The 22,182-nt window shown below is 32.1% G+C and overlaps 1 protein-coding gene across 2 annotated transcripts in view; it reads left to right on the top strand.

Moving 5' to 3' along the window:
- Window positions 1-22,182, top strand: part of LOC124360193 (NFX1-type zinc finger-containing protein 1-like) — a 108,036-nt gene that overhangs the window by 42,912 nt on the left and 42,942 nt on the right. For both annotated transcript variants that reach the window (XM_046813590.1, XM_046813589.1), the window contains 5 exons: window positions 574-844; window positions 6,202-6,403; window positions 9,751-9,879; window positions 10,363-10,540; window positions 18,300-18,560. In XM_046813590.1, the coding sequence (XP_046669546.1) occupies window positions 574-844; window positions 6,202-6,403; window positions 9,751-9,879; window positions 10,363-10,540; window positions 18,300-18,560 (1,041 nt within the window). The remainder of the gene's footprint in view (window positions 1-573; window positions 845-6,201; window positions 6,404-9,750; window positions 9,880-10,362; window positions 10,541-18,299; window positions 18,561-22,182) is intronic.

Here is a 22,182-nt window from a genome sequence, read left to right on the forward strand (position 1 = left end):
CTCGTCTACTAACTACCTACGACTGACCAGCGGGTCAGATGTTTTCGGAACTAATTCTTTTAGAGCCGTTTAAAGAGTAATTTTTGTGCTTATAGATGCTATCCGCGTTTAAATCGTCAGTTTCACATTTGTAGGCATTAGTCACGCTGGAAGGGTTAAAACTGCAAAAGTTATAAAAGTTCCTTATGGGGCTATAATGTAGGTGGCTGCCCGCACAGATGGTTCTTAATTAAGATTCTTAGGTTTTTCTAGTACCCAAGTTTTCAGTAGAAGGAGCAACCCTTTTTCAGAATAAGTCGACTTCTTATTTACTGTTCTGTTTTGATTTCCTCTTACTACAAAAAGAGATTGATTAGTGGAAGCGACTTCAAATAAATCATAAATATCTGCTTCTCTATCGCAAATCTATTTCCAAAATAAGTACTCAAAACAAAAATATGATGTATAAAAATATTGATCACAAAAATCTGAGTGTAGTCTTTATTACTGTTTATAGGTATATGTTTGGCATTATCTGTTATTAGGTGAACCAAGATATTTATTAAACCAACCTTGTATTTGTTATTTGTTTAGGAAATCAAGAAGTTGAATGACTTCCCAAAGGGTATCCAGATTACTGTTGTAGATAACTTCCAAGGTGAACAGAACAGGATAATCTTGTTATCTCTGGTGAGGAGCAACAAGATGAAAAAGATTGGGTTTCTGGAGACAGAAAATCGAGTGTGTGTGGCACTGTCCCGAGCTAGGGACGGGCTCTATATTGTTGGCAACATGGAGAACCTAACGGCCAGTTCAGACATTTGGCCTCAGATCAAGAACAGCTTAGTGCAACAACAAGCATTTGGTATGTACAGTATTTATGAGTTTCATTAATCTGCATAATTTAGAATTCTTATTACAAAATTTAATTAGAATAATTTAACAAAAACATTTATTACTTGATGAAAACTAGCATGGCAATATTACATAAATAAACAAAACTATGCCCTTTTGACTGTTTTAACCGTACTGAGACAGCCTTGTGGTGCTGGGTTAATTTTAAGAATTGCGCCATTCTTTCTTTGTATGTATGTATGACTCATGAAGAATAGTACATTTCATTACTAGTCTCGGAAGTGACCTATTGCGGGATGAGATTGCATTCATGGACGAGGTGAAGTTGACATATTTATTTAAATTTTTTTATAATGATATGAAATTAAAAGGGGTCAATACTTACTTTTTACAATGAAATTTACCCTCTATTAAAAAAAAAATCTTTGTTGGTAATAACACCGACAAATTTACACTGTTAAATAATATAAAGGGTATTTCAAAACTCACTGGTAATTTTTGTCGAATAGATTCCTCGTATGGAGATGAGACAAATATTTTTAATAACATGAGTTCAGAAATGCATGTTTACAGGGTTATTCAACTTCTGTTGTGGCAGCTGGAACACCCTTATAGTACAGGAAGTACAGCTGGAACACCCATATAGTACTGGAAGTGTTTAAAGTCGCCCTGTTGTACCTCAGTACAGTTAAATTATATTATTTACTCAGGATCAAATAGTAATAACCACCACAACGGAACTTTCGCAGATAAACAATGGAGCTCTAGTATAGCAAATGAATAGTTATTTAAGAATATAACTAATAGTTATTCTTCTCTGATGAGAAATAGAAGTTATAGACATGAATAAAGTGTATACCTAACCTTATATTAACAGTTAATAATAATGAATGCTCTGGCTAGCCTCTACTGGTTCATCACCTTGACACTTCTCACAGACTAAATTTGTTATCCTGTAAAATTAATTATTGGGCAAAACATAATGTATATTGTATACATACCAGTGTACTCAGAAGAAGAAGCTACATAGTATACAACAAATTAAACACTTATTTAAATTAATAATGCTACATGCTTAATAAACAGAGATCAATCCTTTATTTTCAAAAACAATTTTTGTTTTATGTTAAGCAAAGAGCCCATCAACATTGTCTTAACAATTTAAAATATACGAAATGTTAACACGTTGACAGCGACAGCACACATTAAGTTGATCCCAATCAGTATAGAGCAGCAGTGCCTAAAAAGAAAATGTATGCTTATGTGCACTTTTGCTTACAAAAAAGTTAAAGAAACATTCACAACAGAACAGAACAGAAGATATTCAAGTCTCTGAAAATGCGAGTAGTGTGTATTTCAAATCATCTCTTTCTTTTTTATTCCTCTTAAAGCTTTATTTCTTTTTCTAGACTAGATGGTAAGCCACAGTCCACTTTCAAACAACACTAGAGACTAGATGCTGTTATTTTATATTTTCCTTTAATAGAGACTAGGTGCTGTTATTTTATATTTTCCTTTAATAGAGACTAGGTGCTGTTATTTTATATTTTCCTTTAATAGGACTAGCTTGGTTGAGATGGATCTTAAAATTCAGTTAATTTTTGTTTACTGTTTATATTAATCTTCCTTGAATAAATGTTAACTAATTACAACAAACTCAGGTTGATGGGTCCCCAGTATTCATGCAATAGTGTTAAGATGTTATCAATAAAATAAATAAAAAGCAGTTCCAAAAAAAATTCCAAATTCTTACAGTTATTTTTATTACTATTTTTTTTAAATTGTACTAACTTTTCACTACTATACAGGGTGTTCATTTGAAAACTTCAAACTTGTATTAAAAGACTTATGCCCAAGTATCAAAATTCTGTAAACAGGAGTGTATAGTACTATTTGGGGGAACAAAAAAATGTTGAAATGGGGTACTCACCCCCATGCCCCCTGTACCCAAAGCCAAAATTTTGTAATGGCAACTATTACCTTGTGACACCTCAAATTAAAGCTCATAAAAATGCTGTATTTTGGTAAAAAAAATCGAAATTGGCCAAGCCGTTTGGTATCAGCAGCCAATAATGTAATTTCTTACACAGCTAATAACAACAGAATTACTCACTGAATACTGTTGTAAATCCTTTGTAAACTTCAAATCAAATGTTAAATTGGTAGCCATTGTTGTTCAAACAAAAAAGTTAAAGTAACCTATTTTCAAATTCTTGCCTAAGTTTCTCTGGTTAAGTGTCTGCACTCAGCAGTGATCCTGTTTTTCAAATCTTGTACACCAGTGGGGTGTGTTATAAAAACTACTGATTTGTAGTGATCCCATAAAAAAGTCTAAGAGTGTTAAGTCTGGAGACCTTGCCGGCCACTCAGTTGATCCTCTTCTACCGATCCATTGATCCGGGTAGTGTGTATCTAGCCATTGTCGCACAGGAAGAGTAAAATGTGGAGGAGCTCCATCTTGTTGAAAATAAAATATATCCTCATCTAAATTGAACTGGCCTACTTCATTTACCTGGTTTTAAATTGTTTCCACAATAAGAGAGTCAATAGTGTTTTCAAGCAAATCTAAGTACGATTCTCCATTTAAGTTTCCTTCAGTAAATAGAGGTCCAACAATAGTGTCGCCAAGTATTCCTCCACAAACATTAATTTTTTCAGGCCATTGGGTTGATCCTTCAATGAATGTATGTGGGTTTTGGTCTGACCAAAATCGGTAATTGTGTTTATTAACAAAACCATTAATATAAAATACATTAATATCACTAAAGTATATGTTTTTCACAAAATTTTCATTGCCAATAATGATTACACTCATTTGTTCACAGAAATCAATCCGACGGTCATAATCATCTTCATTAAGTTCATGTCAAACTTTGACTTTGTAAGGATGGAATTTGTTAATTTTCAATGCTTTATGAACAGAACCAACATAATCCAGTTTCAACAGCAAGTTTACAAATGGATGTATTAGGATTTTCAACACTATGAATCACTTCAATTTGAGATAATTCGTCAACAACTCTATTACCAGACTTTTTCTTGTTATTAAGTGAACCACTTTCAGTAAATTTTGTAACTAAATCTATGACGTACCAAGGTGACACATTCCTTCCAGGATGTAGCGTGTTGAATGCGTAAGCAGTTCTATTCGCACAACGTATCCAAAGATAAAAATAATCTCCACTCTTTCTTTGAAGGCTGTAAACCATTTTGCTTGTGAAGAAAGATGAGTTCTTCATGTACAAATGTTTAAATGTTGTATTAAAACCCAAGTTGTATTAAAATTGTTAAGAAACAAGAAAATGGCATTTGCAAGTATCAAAGGACCAAAATATTTTTTTGCAAAATAACTAGTTTTATTAGGCCTAGTATTATAGAAATCGACTTTATGTAAATACAATCTTTATGTAAAAAAAGAATCTCTTTTATAAAAAGAAGAAGTCTTTGTATGTATTTATAAAATAAATATAATACTGATCGCTAATCTTTGTCTTAAAATGTGAACCTATCAATTTACTTGTATCAGTATTGCACAAAAATATGCCATTTTATGCTTTAAATAGAATAGGGCATTTGAAAGTACCCTTCAATAGTCAGTGTCCTGTCACTGACATTGCAAAGAAGCTACTCTGTCATTGTTCTTTGCTACATTTTCAATGTTAGTTATTACTACTTGTATAATAAAAAAATGATTGTCTACGATGACCTTATTATAATAGGTATATAGTATAATACAATTTTAAAATAGGTATACTTAGTATGAAATTGTTGTTTTATAACCGTTTACATTATGTGAAAGAAAAAAGTCATACTTAGGCTAGATCTACAAAGCCCCCATTTATAACACTTGTGGCACATTATATTGCACTTATTGTTCATTACAAAAATAACTAAACTCATACTATAACCTCTATTTACTAAAGCAGTGATGTTTTAAACTGTGTAATGACAAACAATTAAACCTGAACTATTCTAAACAACAGCAAAACATTACGTTTTATAACGTTGAAATAATCAGCTGTTGTAAATCATATGTTTGGTCAAAAAAGTAGCTAGATAATTGAAACAAACTGTAATAATAAAAAAAGAAAAATTATTTTCTTTATCTTATTGAACTGCTTGAAATAGTTCAGACTAGTTCCGATAGATCGCAAAGGTATACTGTCTACACTAAGATTTTCACTAGAATCCACTTCAGCAAGGTAAATCTGCCTACTGAGACTATCATGTAAAACTAACTGAAGGGTTGAAGTATGATGTGAGTGTTTATGGCAGGGCCAGGATTCGATCTACACTGTGAGGTACACCGGGATCAGGTGATGAGAGTAACTTCAGCAAGGTAAATCTGTCTACTGAGACTATCATGTAAAACTAACTGAAGGGTTGAAGTATGATGTGAGTGTTTATGGCAGGGCCAGGATTCGATCTACACTGTGAGGTACACCGGGATCAGGTGATGAGAGTAACTTCAGCAAGGTAAATCTGCCTACTGAGACTATCATGTAAAGCTAACTGAAGGGTTGAAGTATGATGTGAGTGTTTATGGCAGGGCCAGGATTCGATCTACACTGTGAGGTACACCGGGATCAGGTGATGAGAGTAACTTCAGCAAGGTAAATCTGCCTACTGAGACTATCATGTAAAACTAACTGAAGGGTTGAAGTATGATGTGAGTGTTTATGGCAGGGCCAGGATTCGATCTACACTGTGAGGTACACCGGGATCAGGTGATGAGAGTAACTTCAGCAAGGTAAATCTGCCTACTAGACTATCATGTAAAACTAACTGAAGGGTTGAAGTATGATGTGAGTGTTTATGGCAGGGCCAGGATTCGATCTACGCTGTGAGGTACACCGGGATCAGGTGATGAGAGTAACTTCAGCAAGGTAAATCTGCCTACTAGACTATCATGTAAAACTAACTGAAGGGTTGAAGTATGATGTGAGTGTTTATGGCAGGGCCAGGATTCGATCTACGCTGTGAGGTACACCGGGATCAGGTGATGAGAGTAACTTCAGCAAGGTAAATCTGTCTACTGAGACTATCATGTAAAACTAACTGAAGGGTTGAAGTATGATGTGAGTGTTTATGGCAGGGCCAGGATTCGATCTACGCTGTGAGGTACACCGGGATCAGGTGATGAGAGTAACTTCAGCAAGGTAAATCTGCCTACTAGACTATCATGTAAAACTAACTGAAGGGTTGAAGTATGATGTGAGTGTTTATGGCAGGGCCAGGATTCGATCTACGCTGTGAGGTACACCGGGATCAGGTGATGAGAGTAACTTCAGCAAGGTAAATCTGCCTACTAGACTATCATGTAAAACTAACTGAAGGGTTGAAGTATGATGTGAGTGTTTATGGCAGGGCCAGGATTCGATCTACGCTGTGAGGTACACCGGGATCAGGTGACGAGAGTAACCTGTGCTCAGGACTTCAGCAAAGTGGCAGAGGGGGGCTGCAGTAGGATTTGTGGCCAGCAATTGTCCTGTGGTCATCTGTGTAAGTCCATGTGTCACGTGGCCCAGGACTACCACAATCGTTACAAGTGTAAGGCGCCCTGTCCCAAGTGAGTACTTTATGTTTGCTCACACAATAAGTTGGTTAGAAAAAAATACTTGTGATAAGTCATGCACATTATTGTGTTCCGAGGTAACTTCTGGTGAAGTTGACCCAGAATTATACAATTGTCGTTGTAATAAAAAATAAAACCCCAGTTAATAAAGTAACAGGGTTTTTATCATCTCAAAATAATCCATCTAAAATTAATACAGTTGAACAATAAAGAATAATAAAATAAATTTTGACAAAACAGATGTGATATAGACATATGATAGTTTGTATTAATTAATTATTCACCACAGTCATTTTTCACTTTCTCCCTCCCATAAAGATCATATAAATTACACTTTAACAATTTCCAATTGTAATAAACGGAGTTAAATTAAATCTCTGCATGTGTCTCATGTATGCATGTACATGAGTGAGTGGTTGTATGCTTGTGTACGTGTAAACGTGTGTGTGTGTGTGTGTGTGTGTGTGTGTGTGTGTGTGTGTGTGTGTGTGTACATGATCGTTGTACATTCTTGGTTACTGCTAGAGACTTTATCTTATGGATAGTCTAATTTTGATAGAATTGAAACTCAAGAAATAATTTGTGAATATCTTAAAATAAACTTCATATTTCATATAAAATTTGTTTTATCCAAAAATGTTTATAAGGTTATTACATTGAATATCACAATTTAAAATACGAAAGGGATTATATGATTTTAATGAAATATGGTATGTTCTTTCAACTCATCGTTTTAACTGCTCTAAAGGTTTTACAGTCGTTAGAGTAATTGATTTATTAGTTTACTACATAGCTACCTTTCTTATCCATAAAATTGCCAATCAATTCTCTAAATACTCTTCATAAAGCCTGGAGATTTATCTAGACTACACAATGGTGGTTTTCCAAACTGATTTACAACAGACATTTTTTCAAATGCAAAATAAAGAAATAATTTCCACATTCAAGATCGGAACTGGATGGAAATTAATTTATAACTAAGTTTTTATTTTGTGTGACAAAATTATAAAATGTTGTCAATTGATAAATATTTAAGTGGACTTTTAAACAAATAATATAGTTAGTACTATACTTCTACCTTGAATGAAGACAAAAGTAAAATTTTGAACGAAAATCCAGTATGGAATAATTTTAATAGTTACATTTTATGTGAAAGTATAATCAAAGTGTCATAAGAATTACAGTGTGCCAACTGTTTTAAGTGGCAAGTATAGTATAGCTTACCATTCCAGCTGCTGTGAGGAAAATGTTGGCAATTCCAAGCTGACAGGTACATGACTGCAGTTAGTACTATATGACAATTGGCCTCTCGGAAGTTATTTGAGATACTTTATCTGAGCACTAAGAGTTCATTTTTAAACTGGGAAATATTTGAATAAATTTCGTAAGAAAAGTAGTATTTTTAAAAGTTTTTTTTAAGATTGATACTATATGAGGTAATGTCATATCGTTCAGCTATTACTATACTGAAACTTTATTTTTCTTAATTTAACCCTACAAGTGCCATGACATCAACATATCAGACACGGTAAAAACCTTGTAAATTCCCCACATTGATTGGCACAATGAAATTGTATATAAGCGAAGTTCAATATTGATATTTGGATGTTTCCATAGCAATGAACTTTTGTTTGTTTTATTGTTTCCAGTATTGCTGCCAAGTGCATAAGATTTTGACGATGTATTATTGACATTAGTATGGTGACTGTGTAAGAAGTTTTATTTTGTGCTGTGTCTTTTATTTATAACAATGAGTGAAGAAAATTTTGCAGGCGATGAAAAGCTCTTACATTTTTTAGACAAGAGAATTAGCACAACATTTCTCAGTAGTAGGCTGGTCATTATATAATAATGGTGATAAAGAGGTAGCATTTATTATCAATTATTTTTCATGTTTGCTTTTATTTGAAAAATATAGCATGCATTTTTTTATAATTTCATGGCCTTTCAAATGGTGTAGCGAAAGATAGCTAAAAAAATTATACACTTGTACAATTTTGAATAAAATTTTTTGTTTATTAAAAAGTTATACAAAGTTTTTGTAGTAACACATATTAAAAATACATTGTATTTTATTTTTACCAAAAATTGTATGTATTATTCTTAATTTTATTGCCAAATAAAAATGAAAATCTGAAAAGTGAAACAACAAATATTTTCTGTAAAGCTTGTAAATGTACAAAGATTAGGCCAGTTGTTTGATGAGGGTAACGTAGCAAAATAGCTATGACACTCAAAAGGGTTAAAGCTGTTTATTGTATTTGTCTTTTTTAACCCTCTGACTAATGACTGACGGCACAGACGTTTATCAATACTGCAAGTGAACTGGTAAAGACGGCACTGCAGTGCTATTATTACACGGTTACACGGAAACTGTTTAAGTTAATATACCACTCAAATCATCTACTCATCAGTACAAATTCATTTATTATAGTTTATATTTGTAATATTACACGTTTTTAGCTGATATCGATTCAAATGCTGTACGGCATACAACTAACGGACTATGAAACTGGTGACGAGTTGCATGGCCTTGACGTTCTTTGTTGCTAAGTTAATATGTAGGCTAGTTGTTTATGATTGATTGTTATGTTGTGAAATGGATGATCCTTGTTGTTATAATGATGTACGTGTAATGATGATAAGAATATTAGTTACTTTTATCAAAATATGATGATAAAAGTAACATAATGGCAAATGAAGTCCATGATGATATTTCTTGGTCAGATTTGTTATCAAGTAGTCTGAATGAATATGAACCGTTGGAGTGTGAGTTGGGTTGTGAACAAATCGATAGTGACAGTGGCAACAGTTCATCATCTGATATTCCTCTTGCCCAAATAATTCCTCAAACATCAATACATATACTGCCAAAAAAGTAGTACATACTTCACATGTTTATTAATAAACTTTTTTGTGTTGTAAATAAGTATTTATATGTTATAATATTTTTGTTCACTACAAAACTGTGTATATTTTTTACATATACAGTATCTTACTATCTCGTCATGTGACCGTTACATGGAGTGAAACTTAGAAAACAAAAGATTGATTATACACATTTTTCAATTAATGTACAAATAAAAGAAACAACACAGATGTAATTGCATATTCTTTATTATTTTCCATTTCTCTCTGGTTTATAACAAAAAAATTGATATATAACCAATGAAAATCATCTCTTTTTCTAAACTTGAAGTGATTTAATTTTTGTGACTCTACTCAACATAGACTCCTTGGACAATTCAACTTTAACTAAGAGAATGTTAACTCCAATAAAGAATGCTAAGAATATACTTTAAGGTATGTCTTTGTGAATGTAAGTAATTATATTTTGTTAGGATTCTCTGCCAAGATGGACACCAGTGCCCCAAGAAGTGCCATCAGGATTGCGGAGATTGTGTTGTCCCCATGAGACGAGTCCTCATCTGTAATCACTTTGCCAACGTTCCATGTTATATGGATATCAGGTGAAATACAGAACAGTACAGCACTCTATTCTATTAACATTGCTTTAAAAATTTTAAGCATTACTATTTTTTTTAAATTTTTGTCATGAATACATTGGAACAGGGCAGGTAGTGAAACAGACTTCTGTAATCCAGCATTGAAACAATATGGTGAACGTATTTTCCTGAATTAGAATACATACAATACCTTAACATACAAAAAATGCAGTAACTCTTGTAAAAAACTGAAAGTGATGAACCATAGAAATGATATCACTAAAAGTCAAGGATTTGTAGAGTTATTCTGTAGGGATATGCTTTTCAGCAAATGTATTTTGAATATGAATGGAATCGATTGTTTAGCCAAGAAAGTAGAATTTATGCAAATGTATTGGATATAAGCTGTAAATGATATCTTTTTGTGATTGCATGGTTTGTTGAGTATTTTAGTAAATAGTTAATGGTTGACAGTGTTTTGGTATGAAAATTCTATGTTGTTTGTAGAAACTTCAAGTGTGAGGAGCTTGTGACGGTCATGGTAGCTTTGTGTGGACACCAAGTCACTGTCCCTTGTTACACCAGTGAAAACCCCACATGTAATAAGGCATGTGATATCAGACTGGAGTGTGGCCACAGTTGTGACAGGACCTGCCACGTAGACGATGATCCGGACCATTTGGATGTTAGTATGCTGTCATCACTTTCTAGTCTTAATCAACTGCCATCAGCACATCCATTTTCAACATGGGGACAAAGTTAAAACTATTACCAATAAGAACTCATTTTCAATTCATGTATCATTTCAAAAACTTATACCATTACTCATAACATATACCCTTACTATTAACCGATAATCGTATTTTTTGGATTTCATTTTTTTTCTCCTTTATTACATGAACATGAAGTACAGTAATAGTGTCATACAAAATTCAAAATGTCATACAAGTAAAAATAGTCACATATTTTACGTTATTCAATATTAGTGCAGTTCTTTCTCAGCTTGGCGTTGTCAGGAACTCTTCAAGGATGTATATTGGTCTTTTCACTAGGTAGTCAAGTCCTTTCTTGAGTCGATTTCCTGATAGGTTTCTGATGTTTTCTGGGAGCATATTTTTGAGTTTTCTACCAATGTATGATGGTTTTTTACCAAAAAAAGCAGTGCGGTGTTGAGGCAATATGTATCTGGAAGCATTACGGGTGTGGTAGGTGTGGATGTCACTTTTGGTCTGGAGGTTTAGTCTGTCAACATGTATGATTGTTTCAAATATGTAGAGAGCCATTACTGTTACGAAGGTTTACATGAAATCTGTTTGGGATGGTTGGTAAACCTGACTGATCACCTGATATTCGTACATATTTATACATTGTTAAACATCTGATCGTAAAACTTTACCAACCCTGCAGTTATTGGAATAAAACAAATCCTTTTTATTAAAAAATGAGGCGTATTTTGTAACAACTAATCCCAACAATAAGTTCAGTGCAATATTAGATGACCAGTCAGGTTTACCAACCATCCAACTAATAGAATAAAATTTCTCTCCAAACTACCTTACAAAAAACAGGTTTTTATTATTTATTTGACGAAAACCACAAGTAAATCATAACGTATATTGTATTTTTGAAATCAGTAAAAAATCTACTTCGTTTTAATTAAGTAAAGAATGGGTTGTTGCGCTACAAAAACTTTACTCAAACCCTTCACTCTGTGCTTGATGGTCTCAAAAATAATTTTCTTTATAATATTTTTAATCAAGAAGAAATTTCATGGAAAAACGTTACAATATAGGTACTAATAACTTAAGAGAACTGTGACAGTTTAAAAAGTTTGACTAAAAACAATTTTTTGAGTGCAGCGAGTGAATTAATAATTAACCAATTTGGTTTGTTGGTCTTGTTATTGTTAACTTTGTTCATTTAATCTTTACTTTATCTCTTATGGTTTCCAAGATCCCTTAATTGCGCATAAAATTTGAAACACACGGTATATAGTTTTGAAAGTATTAATAACAATAAAACATTAGAATCTTTGTTGCCTGGTGAATTATGCAAAATATATAACATTGATATCGGGTAATAATTACAGAAGCTAAAATTTCCATTCGTGTATTTAAAAAATTCAATGTGTCTAAAACACTTTTTACTAATAGCTTCACTGCAAAATATAATGTTATTGAATTATTGAGTTTTAATATTCTTTAATGGAACCACTCTATAGTATTGGAGGATATTAATTTAAAAAATTAAGCTCTTTGTAAGGATTAACCCTCCAACTGTCGGTCGGCGATTTTTGCACCGACTCGGTCGTTTCTGTAGTGTCACCGGTGATATTTTCGCCGACCGACATGTACTGGCTTTATTGCTTTTATAAATCCAAATGTCGTTCAAAGACACATAAATGATATATTATTACAAAGCTAATGAAATAGACAATTGTTTTGTATAGGTACCTTTGTCCTTATTGTCTGTTTCCAGACAGTATCGATACAACCAATTGACGTGATGATTTCTCGCAGTTGAAATACATCGAGTGTTCGCGAGATTGTGAACGAGCGGTGTTGTTGTTTCTCGTGGCGATATTTGTTATGTTTTATTGCGCTAGTATTGTTGTTTTACTGTGTTAGAGTAACAATGGGTGAGCCTTGTCGGTCAAGTGACATTAGGGAAATTCTTGCGGACCAAAATCTTAGTGAATTGACCGAAACGGAAAACGAAGATAACGACACTGGATTACTTCGTGAGACTTCATGGTTCTTTTGAGTTGTACATAGTGTAAATAGTGAAAAATTATATAAATTTTATGTTTTTTTAGTGTACAGTAAGTTTTTGAACAGTAAAAAGTGTAATTTCAACCAACACAGGCTACTATGTACTAACAAAATGTAAGTAAAATAAATAATTGTGTGAGCATGCAAATTCTTATTTTGTCGTTGCTAGGTAACCGCTTGCATAATAAGAGCATAGTAATTCCTTTTTTTAGTATATCATTATAAAGTTATATATTTTTGTATTCACAATGAAATTACAGATTTTATAGCAATCTCATTTTTTTAGAAAGATATCATTTAAATTATGTTATATACACTGAAAGTAAAAAAATTAAATGAAAAAAAAACAAAAAAAAGTTTTGACTTAAAAAAGAAACATTTTTTGATTTTAAAATGTATTTAAATTGTTTTACAGATCTTTCCAAACAAAATGATATATTTAACAACATATTTACCATAGTTATTGAATTTTGTATGAATTTTTATAAATGCCCCTGCAAAACCACCAAATATAGGCGACACTGTGGAAAATATGATAGACAGTTGGAGGGTTAAAAAGTTTTACTTGTGGAGTTAATAATTGAGTCAGGGAATTCCTACATTTTATTTATTGATATTTTTTATTTACATAATCCTACATTGTAATGTATAGTTAAAATGCCCAAATTATCCAGTATTCTGTAATTATAACCAATAATTAATTGTTAAATTAATGAGTTCAATTCTTTTTGCTATCATTATGTGGACACATGATCAGTTAACTACTGGGGCACTAGACAACTGTTATATGATGATTAGAGAGGCTCAGTTTATACCAGATATTCCGCTTATAGTGTACCAAGAGCTACATACACAGACAAGCACAGCTACCAAGATGGCGCTTACAAACAAGAATTACAAACTGTGGAGTCCTAGAAAGGTTAATAACAATTCTGATGGTATTACGTGAGAGGGATTCTGTAAAAATGGTTCCATTTTGAGTGAGCAGGAAAATCAACAAGTGATTATTTATATTTGAAAGGTGAAAAATCTAATTTTACATGTGACAATAGTGTGCAGTGGTTGGATCAAGGTCATCATAGTGTGAGTATGGAACCTGCTGCTGACACTGCTGATAAAACTGAAAATGGCAATGCTTGTAAATGTTTTGAATTTATAAAAATTTGACAGTTTAAATTTCTGAGCAAACTCAAAACCAATTTTAACTTAGAAATCAGTTGTATATTTTGTAAGCCAATAATGCAAACCTAACCTTGATTGTGAATAATCGTACAAAGGCCATTGGTGACATATTTACTTGTAATAATAAGAGTGTTTCCTAGTGTTTTGAATTTCTCTTTGCCAAACACAGACTCGACCGTTTTTGGGTAAAGATATCAGTCAAATAGACAAAAACAGTGTCCAAGTAAGTAATGTTAGTAATGACAAAGATGATTGTCTTCAGCAGTCATTTCTGATTCTGATCTACCGTGAAGCCAGTAACAATTCAGTATTGTCACCGAATACCTCAGCAGGAAATAAAAATATACTGTCCGGGATGTACAAGATCAAGAAGGCAGTTGTGTCCAATAGCCTAGTAAAGGAGACATTTGGAGTTTGTCAAGGTTCCATGACAAACTTCAAATGTCGACTGTTTTGCACTGCAATTCTCAACAGTCGTTTCTTCTCCTAATATATCCTATTTAGTGGTTGTTGATAATGAAGATGTCAACAGCGACTTTATATTAGTGAAATACAATAAACACAATTTCGTGCAATCACGGAGAAATGTTATGAACAAGAAAACCATTTTTATAACCGGTTGTGTGCATTGGTACAAAAATTTTTGTTTTGAAGGCAAATTAATGGTCGGAGCCTACCGAATTGAACTCTGTAAGGCATTTTTATGCATTTTATATACAATTTTGTGTGAAAAGCTAAAGTTCTATTGTGTTAAAAGCAATGATCTTAGGTTAGTAAAATTATATCTGTGTGTAGCAGAGAACAGAAGATTGTTATAAACAATTTTTCCTTAGATTTCCTTAGATACGATAGCAGATACCCATAAGAATTGGTTATTGGGCCTTCCTATCCTGTTCCTAGTGTTTATTAATGACTTTTATTATATCTCTACTTTCTCAGTTTTATACGTAGATGACACTACTTTACTATGTTCTAACGTACTATGCCAAAAATACAGTTATATCCGATATTATAGATTTAGTTAAAAAAGGTCTTCCAAATGCCCCGTGCGTGCTTATCATGGTTGCCAAGGTAGAATTTATAAACGACCTTCACTCTGCAGGAGGGGGAGGGGAGCACACTTTGCCTAACTCTGACCACCTGCTCGTCAGTTCTGTGCCTCCTACAGATCTACACAGAAACATATCCGTGGCATGTATTACTGATTTCTCGGTTGTTACGAGTGTGTATCTACAACGTAATTCGTTAGTATTTTTCATTGTGTGGTAGTTTTGTAATTAGTTTAAAATATGTAATTAGTATTTTTATCAATAAATACGCTAATTTTAATTAAAAGGTCCTGTTTTATACATTTTTGTCTTTTACCTTTTATAACTTAGTTATAATAAAAGTTAGCTTTAAACTTAAAGAACAAATTTTTTACTTGTCTGTGTTATAGACAATAGGCAAATTCTATATTGACATATTCAGTTGAGAATAGTACATTGCGTCATATAGTACATATCATATTTCTATTTAAATTAAATTATTTAAGAATTCATTTTCTGAATAAAATGGTCTTTCTTGTAGCCAGTTGGTCAGTGCATTTTTAAGACGTTTTGGTGGTTCTTTTCTTAGAGGTTCTGGAAGTTTATTGAAGTAAGAGCTCCTTTGTATGACGGCTTCTTTTCAGAGAGACTCAGGTGGTTGGCTGGAAGAGTAAAGTTTAAAGCATTACGAGTGTGATGGTGGTGGAAGTCTCTGTTTCTGGTTTGTCCTGAGTTGACAGCATGCAGGATAACTTCTTGAATGTAGAGGTTTACTACAAGAAAGATTTACTACTATAAGAAAGTTAAAGGATTTATTAGTGGTGTGCGAAGGGTTAAAATGTATTTTAATGAGTCTAAACATTGGTTTGCCTGTAATGAAGTAGTCATCTATGAATTAAAAAGAGTTAATTTATTTTTCAATTAAGTAATAATCTTGTAAATGAGGTAAGAAATGTAAAGCTTCTTGGAATGTATATAGGTAATAAACTTAACTGAGAATTCCATATATCACATGTAATTAAAAGGCTGTCCAGTTTCATTTATTTATTAAGTTAGCTTAATACTTGTTAGTATTGAACTTTAGGTCACTGTTTATTATGGACTATTCCATGCTCTGATTATGTATGTATGGGGGGTTAGATTGTAAGGGAATGCAACCCTTAGCCGTTAAGTGTTTTTATGGCAAAAAAGGCACTGAGGTTAATTGATAACTTGGCTGCAAGAATATCCTGTAAACTTAGTTTTAAGAACTTATTACATTTAAACACAAAAAACCAATATTTAATACTTTTATTTTTGTGAGGCCTTTCCATAGCAAGGCTATCTTCGTCAGACACATCACAAAAGTTTTAAGAAGCACAGAATTTTAACTCAAACTTCAATGTATATTTTTAGTAATTTAGTTCAAGTAAGATGTAATATTACTGAATTTGAACAGCAATCTAAAATACATAGTAATAACTCCAGATCAAAGTCAAATCTAGTCATGACTTATGTGAGATTGACATGTACCTTAAAAAAAAACACACTTACCAACAGTTAAAACTATTTAATAAGTTGCTGAACTATTTTAAAAACTTAAACCTTGTTAATTTTGAAATTGTTTGTAAATGTTTAAAAGATTGTACTCTGTAGAAGAATTTATGAACTCTTGATTTTGTAATCTAATTCACTTCATAACTAACTCCATTATCTGAGGTAATTGTTTTACCTGTGTGTTGATTTGTTCCTATTGCAATAAATGTTTGTTTAACGGCATAAATAAATCTTATTGAATCTATTGAAACAGTAAGTTAATAATATTTGTATTTGTTATATTTATGAGGTGTATAATAAATATGTCAATCAATCCAATAGCCCTAACTAATGATGTATAACCCTACTAATTGTTCACATGTAACCTGACAGACAGTACATGTTGGGACTCGTCTGACTGATCTGTGCCACGTTGTTTTATCCACTTCTCGAAGTGAAAGTTGACGAAATTATTGTTATTATAATTATTTATATATTATCTAGTTCTAGTCCCACAAGGGTTTTTGCATTTGGGGAATAAAAAAAGTTCCAAGGTACGATATTTGGCAAATAAGGTGAATTATCAAGTGCACAAATTGGGTAGATCTTGAAGTAGTACGGATCTATTTGTAACTCATTATACTTCTGATTGCGTCTGCTGTTCAGTTTGCTTCTTGTTGAAATGCTTCAACACTGAAGTTGTGTGCCAAACCGAGCTAAGATTTAACCTAAAAAGACCATAAAATGTGCATCAAAACACAATAAATTAATATTTTTTAGGTAGTGTTTGTTTAATTTTTATTAAAAAAAAATCCTATAAACTGATAGAATGACATTGCATTGTTCATACCATTTCATTTAAGCCCAATATATTACTAAATTGTGACTTAAGAGAGCATCAGCCTATAAAATGACTGTTCGCAAACGTAAACAAATATAATAAGTTATTTAAATACTTTAAACAAACCACCAGGACTTTCAGCTGGTCACTCCTTGATATCTTCATAACTCGGTAGCTAAATGATTCCCCTTAAACTTAAAGAAAAAACAACCTTTTGGTCCTTTTTGAGTCTCCTATGCAGATGCTAATAATGAGTATACAAGCATAGAAAAGTAGTTGGTATGTGGTCCAACCAATTGGTCGGAGAGGCTTCGCTCATCTCAAATTTCATGTTTTGAGATTGTTTTACTTTGATATGGCACTTAGTTTTTATTTAATTGATGTTCAACAATCTTTGCTAGATCTCAGTTGATTCAGGTCTGTGGTTGGCAAGTTTAGGGACAGTCTGTCTCTATGAACTGACAAATTATGAATATATCTTAAACAGATCTTGAAATATATTTTTAAATTTGTGGGCTCATCAAAATAAAATAAAGAATGTATTTATTTGTGAAGCGGTGATAGAAAAAACACCGTTGTAAGTCATTATGGTGATATGGTAATTCACAACATTAAAAAATGAAGGATAAGATTTTTCTGGGTAAGACTGATTCAAGAATAAAGATTCTGGATACTTTATTGTTGTTTAAAAATTTTTTTATAAATGCAATTGAGATTGTCAAATCCTTAAAAAAACACACACATGCAAGCACATACACATACAATATTAATTGTATCTTGTGACTACCAAATAAATTAATCACATGTGTTGTTTGTTGAAATTAGAATGTTCTTTATAAAAATATTGTATTTTAATAATTTTCCAAAACTCTAAACAGGTAAATTGTGTGAATCACATATTTTGTTAAAAGAATAATTAATAGCATTCATTATTGGAAGGAAAATGTTTAACATATACAGACGGTATCAGAAGAACTAAATTGAGGCAAAATACATTTTCAGAAGTATCCAGTTTATGAATATAAATGAGAAACAAAATATATTATATAAATTGGGATGTAAAGGAGGACTAAATCTTTTTTGGTATAATTGTATTAATTGTTCCAGTATCCATGTATAAAGCCATGTGCTCGTCTCAACAAAGACTGTTCTGCGGATCACAAGTGCAAAATGGCATGCATGGAGGAGTGCTTGCCATGTCCAGTCAAAACAGAGAAACAATTGCCTTGTGGCCATCCTGCCAAGGTGCTTTGCAGTACTGACGTGCTCACAGTCCAGTGTAAGCGGAAGTGTGAGCGAACCTTAACTTGTGGTCACCAGTGCTTGGACAAGAAGTGCTGGCAACCATGTCAACCATGTATGACTTTGGTAAGTTTATCGTTATTTACCTCTTAAGTTATGTAATATAAGCAAAGAGTTTCATGCAAGAGTTACCTAACATGTGTGTTTAAAGTGTATTCTTTCAGCATTGTGGAATTTTAATGTCACTTGCTTTTTGGAATCAAGTCAGAATGATCACAAATCACATGTGGATGATAAAAAGTAACAACTAGGTAAGATTTTTCTGGGTAAGACTGATTCAAGAATAAAGATTCTGGATTCTTTATTGTTGTTTAGAATTGTTTTATAAATGCAATTGAGATTGTCAAATCCTTAAAAATACACACACAGACACACACATGCAAGGACATACACATACAATATCTATTACATTGTGTCATATCTTAAAAATAGTAAAGAAAATAAAATTCTGTCCATAGCCTCTTATTGATAATACACACAACAAAACTCAATAAATAAACTACACCTTGTAACAATAATTTATATATATATATATATATATATATATATATATACAGGAAATAAATAATATAAAACAATAATATATATGTAATATAAACATGTAACAGTGGGCTAAAGTTTTAAATTACTAGGGATGCAAGACAAGTAGTACTCACAAACGAATAAAATACTTTATATATTAACCAAGTAACAATACAATTTTTTAGTTTTTCTCTAACCTAACATTAACTATATCCAATATATCTTAGTTTCTTGAATCATATTTAAGAATATAATATAGAGAATTATACTTTTCAAAATTATGTTTACATTTTACAAGACATGAATATGATACCTGGCATAGTTTGTCTATTGTTGATTCATGCATTTATTGTAGGTCCATATCATGTTAGTTTTTCTCAACTCTTTCAAATTTTGAGGAGTAAGTTGTTTGCAGAGATAATTTAAATCTTAATATTATCTTAAAATTTAATATTACTTCTTCAGAGTTTTGAAGTCATTAACTTTGTTCATCCACTTTAAGACCACACCAATACTTTATTTTCCCCGTTTGAGCATACATTTTTCAAATAAAATACCTTTAATTCTTTCAAATTATGAAGTTTTCTTTGCATTGTACCGTTTTACTGGAACATGAGGGGTTAGCTTTGAAATTTAAATTTTTGTGAAGGTTCAAAAAGGGAAACGAAAATCTTCTGAAATAAATAAAGTTCAAACTAAAATAAAACTTCTTCTTGAAAATAATTACTGGATTAAAAATAAAAATAACAACTTCTTGATGACTTTTAAGTTCAAACTTGTTATATATTCGTCACTCAAAAAATTTACAAAGTTCTTACAGCTTGTCTTTTATTCAATTTTCAAAATTCAAAACTTTCACACTCTAATCTGATCTGGCAATTCTTCACTTTAATTTATCGTCAAAATTCGATTTTATTTTGTTACTAATTTTCTTTACTTTACTTTAAACATTACTACTTCTTTTCAGTGTTAGAGAATTAAAATTGCTGAAAGCATCTGTAACAACCACAAAACTCTTTTAGTATTTTTACATAAAATTTTATATACAGGTGCTCACTGCACCAACAAGTTTTATATTGCACAGATCAAAAGGACAAGTTCCTAAATTCCCATTAAATTTAATTTTTACAATATTTCTTTCCCCAAAATTATTCAAAATAACTAAGAATGAATATTGACTGGACTCCAGTTAAAAAGTTCACTTACCCGCAGGTTCGATGACGATTAGCAAGAATAACTCTAAGCACTTTTAAAGACTTTACTCGTTACTACTACTTCCGATCAACTGAGACGGGAGGTACGGCACGTCTACCTCACCCCACCTCTCAATTTCGTTATCAAACACTCCCATCTGCGATGCACGCCTCGCTGATAGAAGCCTCTTTTGTACTGTCCAGTCCTTATCATTCTTCTGGGCCTACTCCTTCCACCGGTAATGCAGTTACCCCAGAATTACAATTCAATACAATTGGTACATCATATTCATCTTCTTAATGACAGCGACTAATAAAATCCTATAAATTTGGTGGTATAACTTTGTAATTAAAACATTAAATAAATGTTTTCAATATTGTCAGCAAGGGGACATAATTTCAGGTGTCTTCAACTTCAAGTATAAAAAAAATTAAGATCTGCTACTCAAGGAGCTATTACTACAAAAACTAAGGAACGCTGCCAGTGTGGTTTAAAACAGTTTTTATTTATTTATTTTTACTACATCATACTTGCTCTCAATTTTAAAATAGCACTCAAATTTGGTTTCATCACTAGCATTAATATAAAAAACTGTCTCATGGTCATGATATTCGTACCAAGAATAAGTACTTTTCTTGATTCCTGAAACATTATGCAAGATTGCCTTTAATCCTCCAACTGATGACCGACGGCACAGATGCTTATCAATACCGCTTGTGAACTGATAAAAACAGCACAGCCATCGGTCAACTTTCCGCTATTATTATGCAAAAACCTTTGAAGTTATAAAGGCATAACTCGCACCACTTGAATCCTCTACTCATAAATACCAATCCATTTCATATAGTTTATATGTGTAATATTACTCGTTGTCAGCTGATATCGATCCAAATGCTGTACGGCTTACAGCTGACGGACTTTGCAGATGGTAACGTGTTGCACGGCCTTGACGATCATTGTTGCTAGTGTTGTTAGGTTATTATATAGGCTAATTGTTTATAATTCATTTTTATGTTGTGAAATGGGTGGTCCTTCGTGTTTATATGATATACGTGAACTATTGGATGACGAAAATATTAGTTCTGATGATGAAGTGACATATCGGCAAATGAAGTGCATGGCAATATTTTATTGTCAGATTTGTTGTCAGGCAGTCTGGATGAATACAAACCGGTGGAATTGGATGGGTTGTGAACAAATCGATAATGACAGTAACAACAATTCATCATTACCTGATATTCCTCTTGCCCAAAGAATCATCAAGCACCAATTTGGATGTGCACTGCCATAAAAGTAGTACATTCTTCACATTTTTATCAAAAAACTTGTTTGTGTTGTAAATAAGTGTATATATGTTATAATCCTTTTGTCAGCTACAAAACTGTGCATATTTTGTACATTAACAGTATCTTACTACCTCAAGTCATGTGAATGTTACATGGAGTGAAACTTAAAACAAAAAAATTACAATACACATTTTTTGAATTTATGTACAAATAAAAAAAACAGTACTCAAGTAAGTGCATATTTTTGTTATTTTAAAATTTTTTCTGGTTTATAAAATATAACACTTATTACTTAGCATTTACCACATGTTAAAATAAAATATCTGAAAGATATGCTGTGCAAAGACAAAAACTAGTGTATCATTCTTGCAGTTTCTTATTATCAGTCGGAGGGTAAATGCTGCAGATTGATTCCATATAAAAACTTCACTTTCACTTTCTTTTTTATGAATGTGGATATCTTTTTTATGAATATAGATTTATTTTTTATGAATATGGATCTTTTATTATGTGTTAACACATTTGAGTTTGATCTTGTATTGACTGAAATAATAGCTGGTCTGGTAAATTTTTTCAATTTTTGGGTGTTTTCTTAACATACTTTAAACAGTGTCTTCAAATGTTATATCTATGTGAAACATTATACTCTTTAAAAAATATAGAAATAAGAAATATAATACACATAT

Source organism: Homalodisca vitripennis, chromosome 4, assembly GCF_021130785.1.
Source record: "Homalodisca vitripennis isolate AUS2020 chromosome 4, UT_GWSS_2.1, whole genome shotgun sequence".
Classification (NCBI taxonomy): Eukaryota; Metazoa; Arthropoda; class Insecta; order Hemiptera; family Cicadellidae; genus Homalodisca; species Homalodisca vitripennis.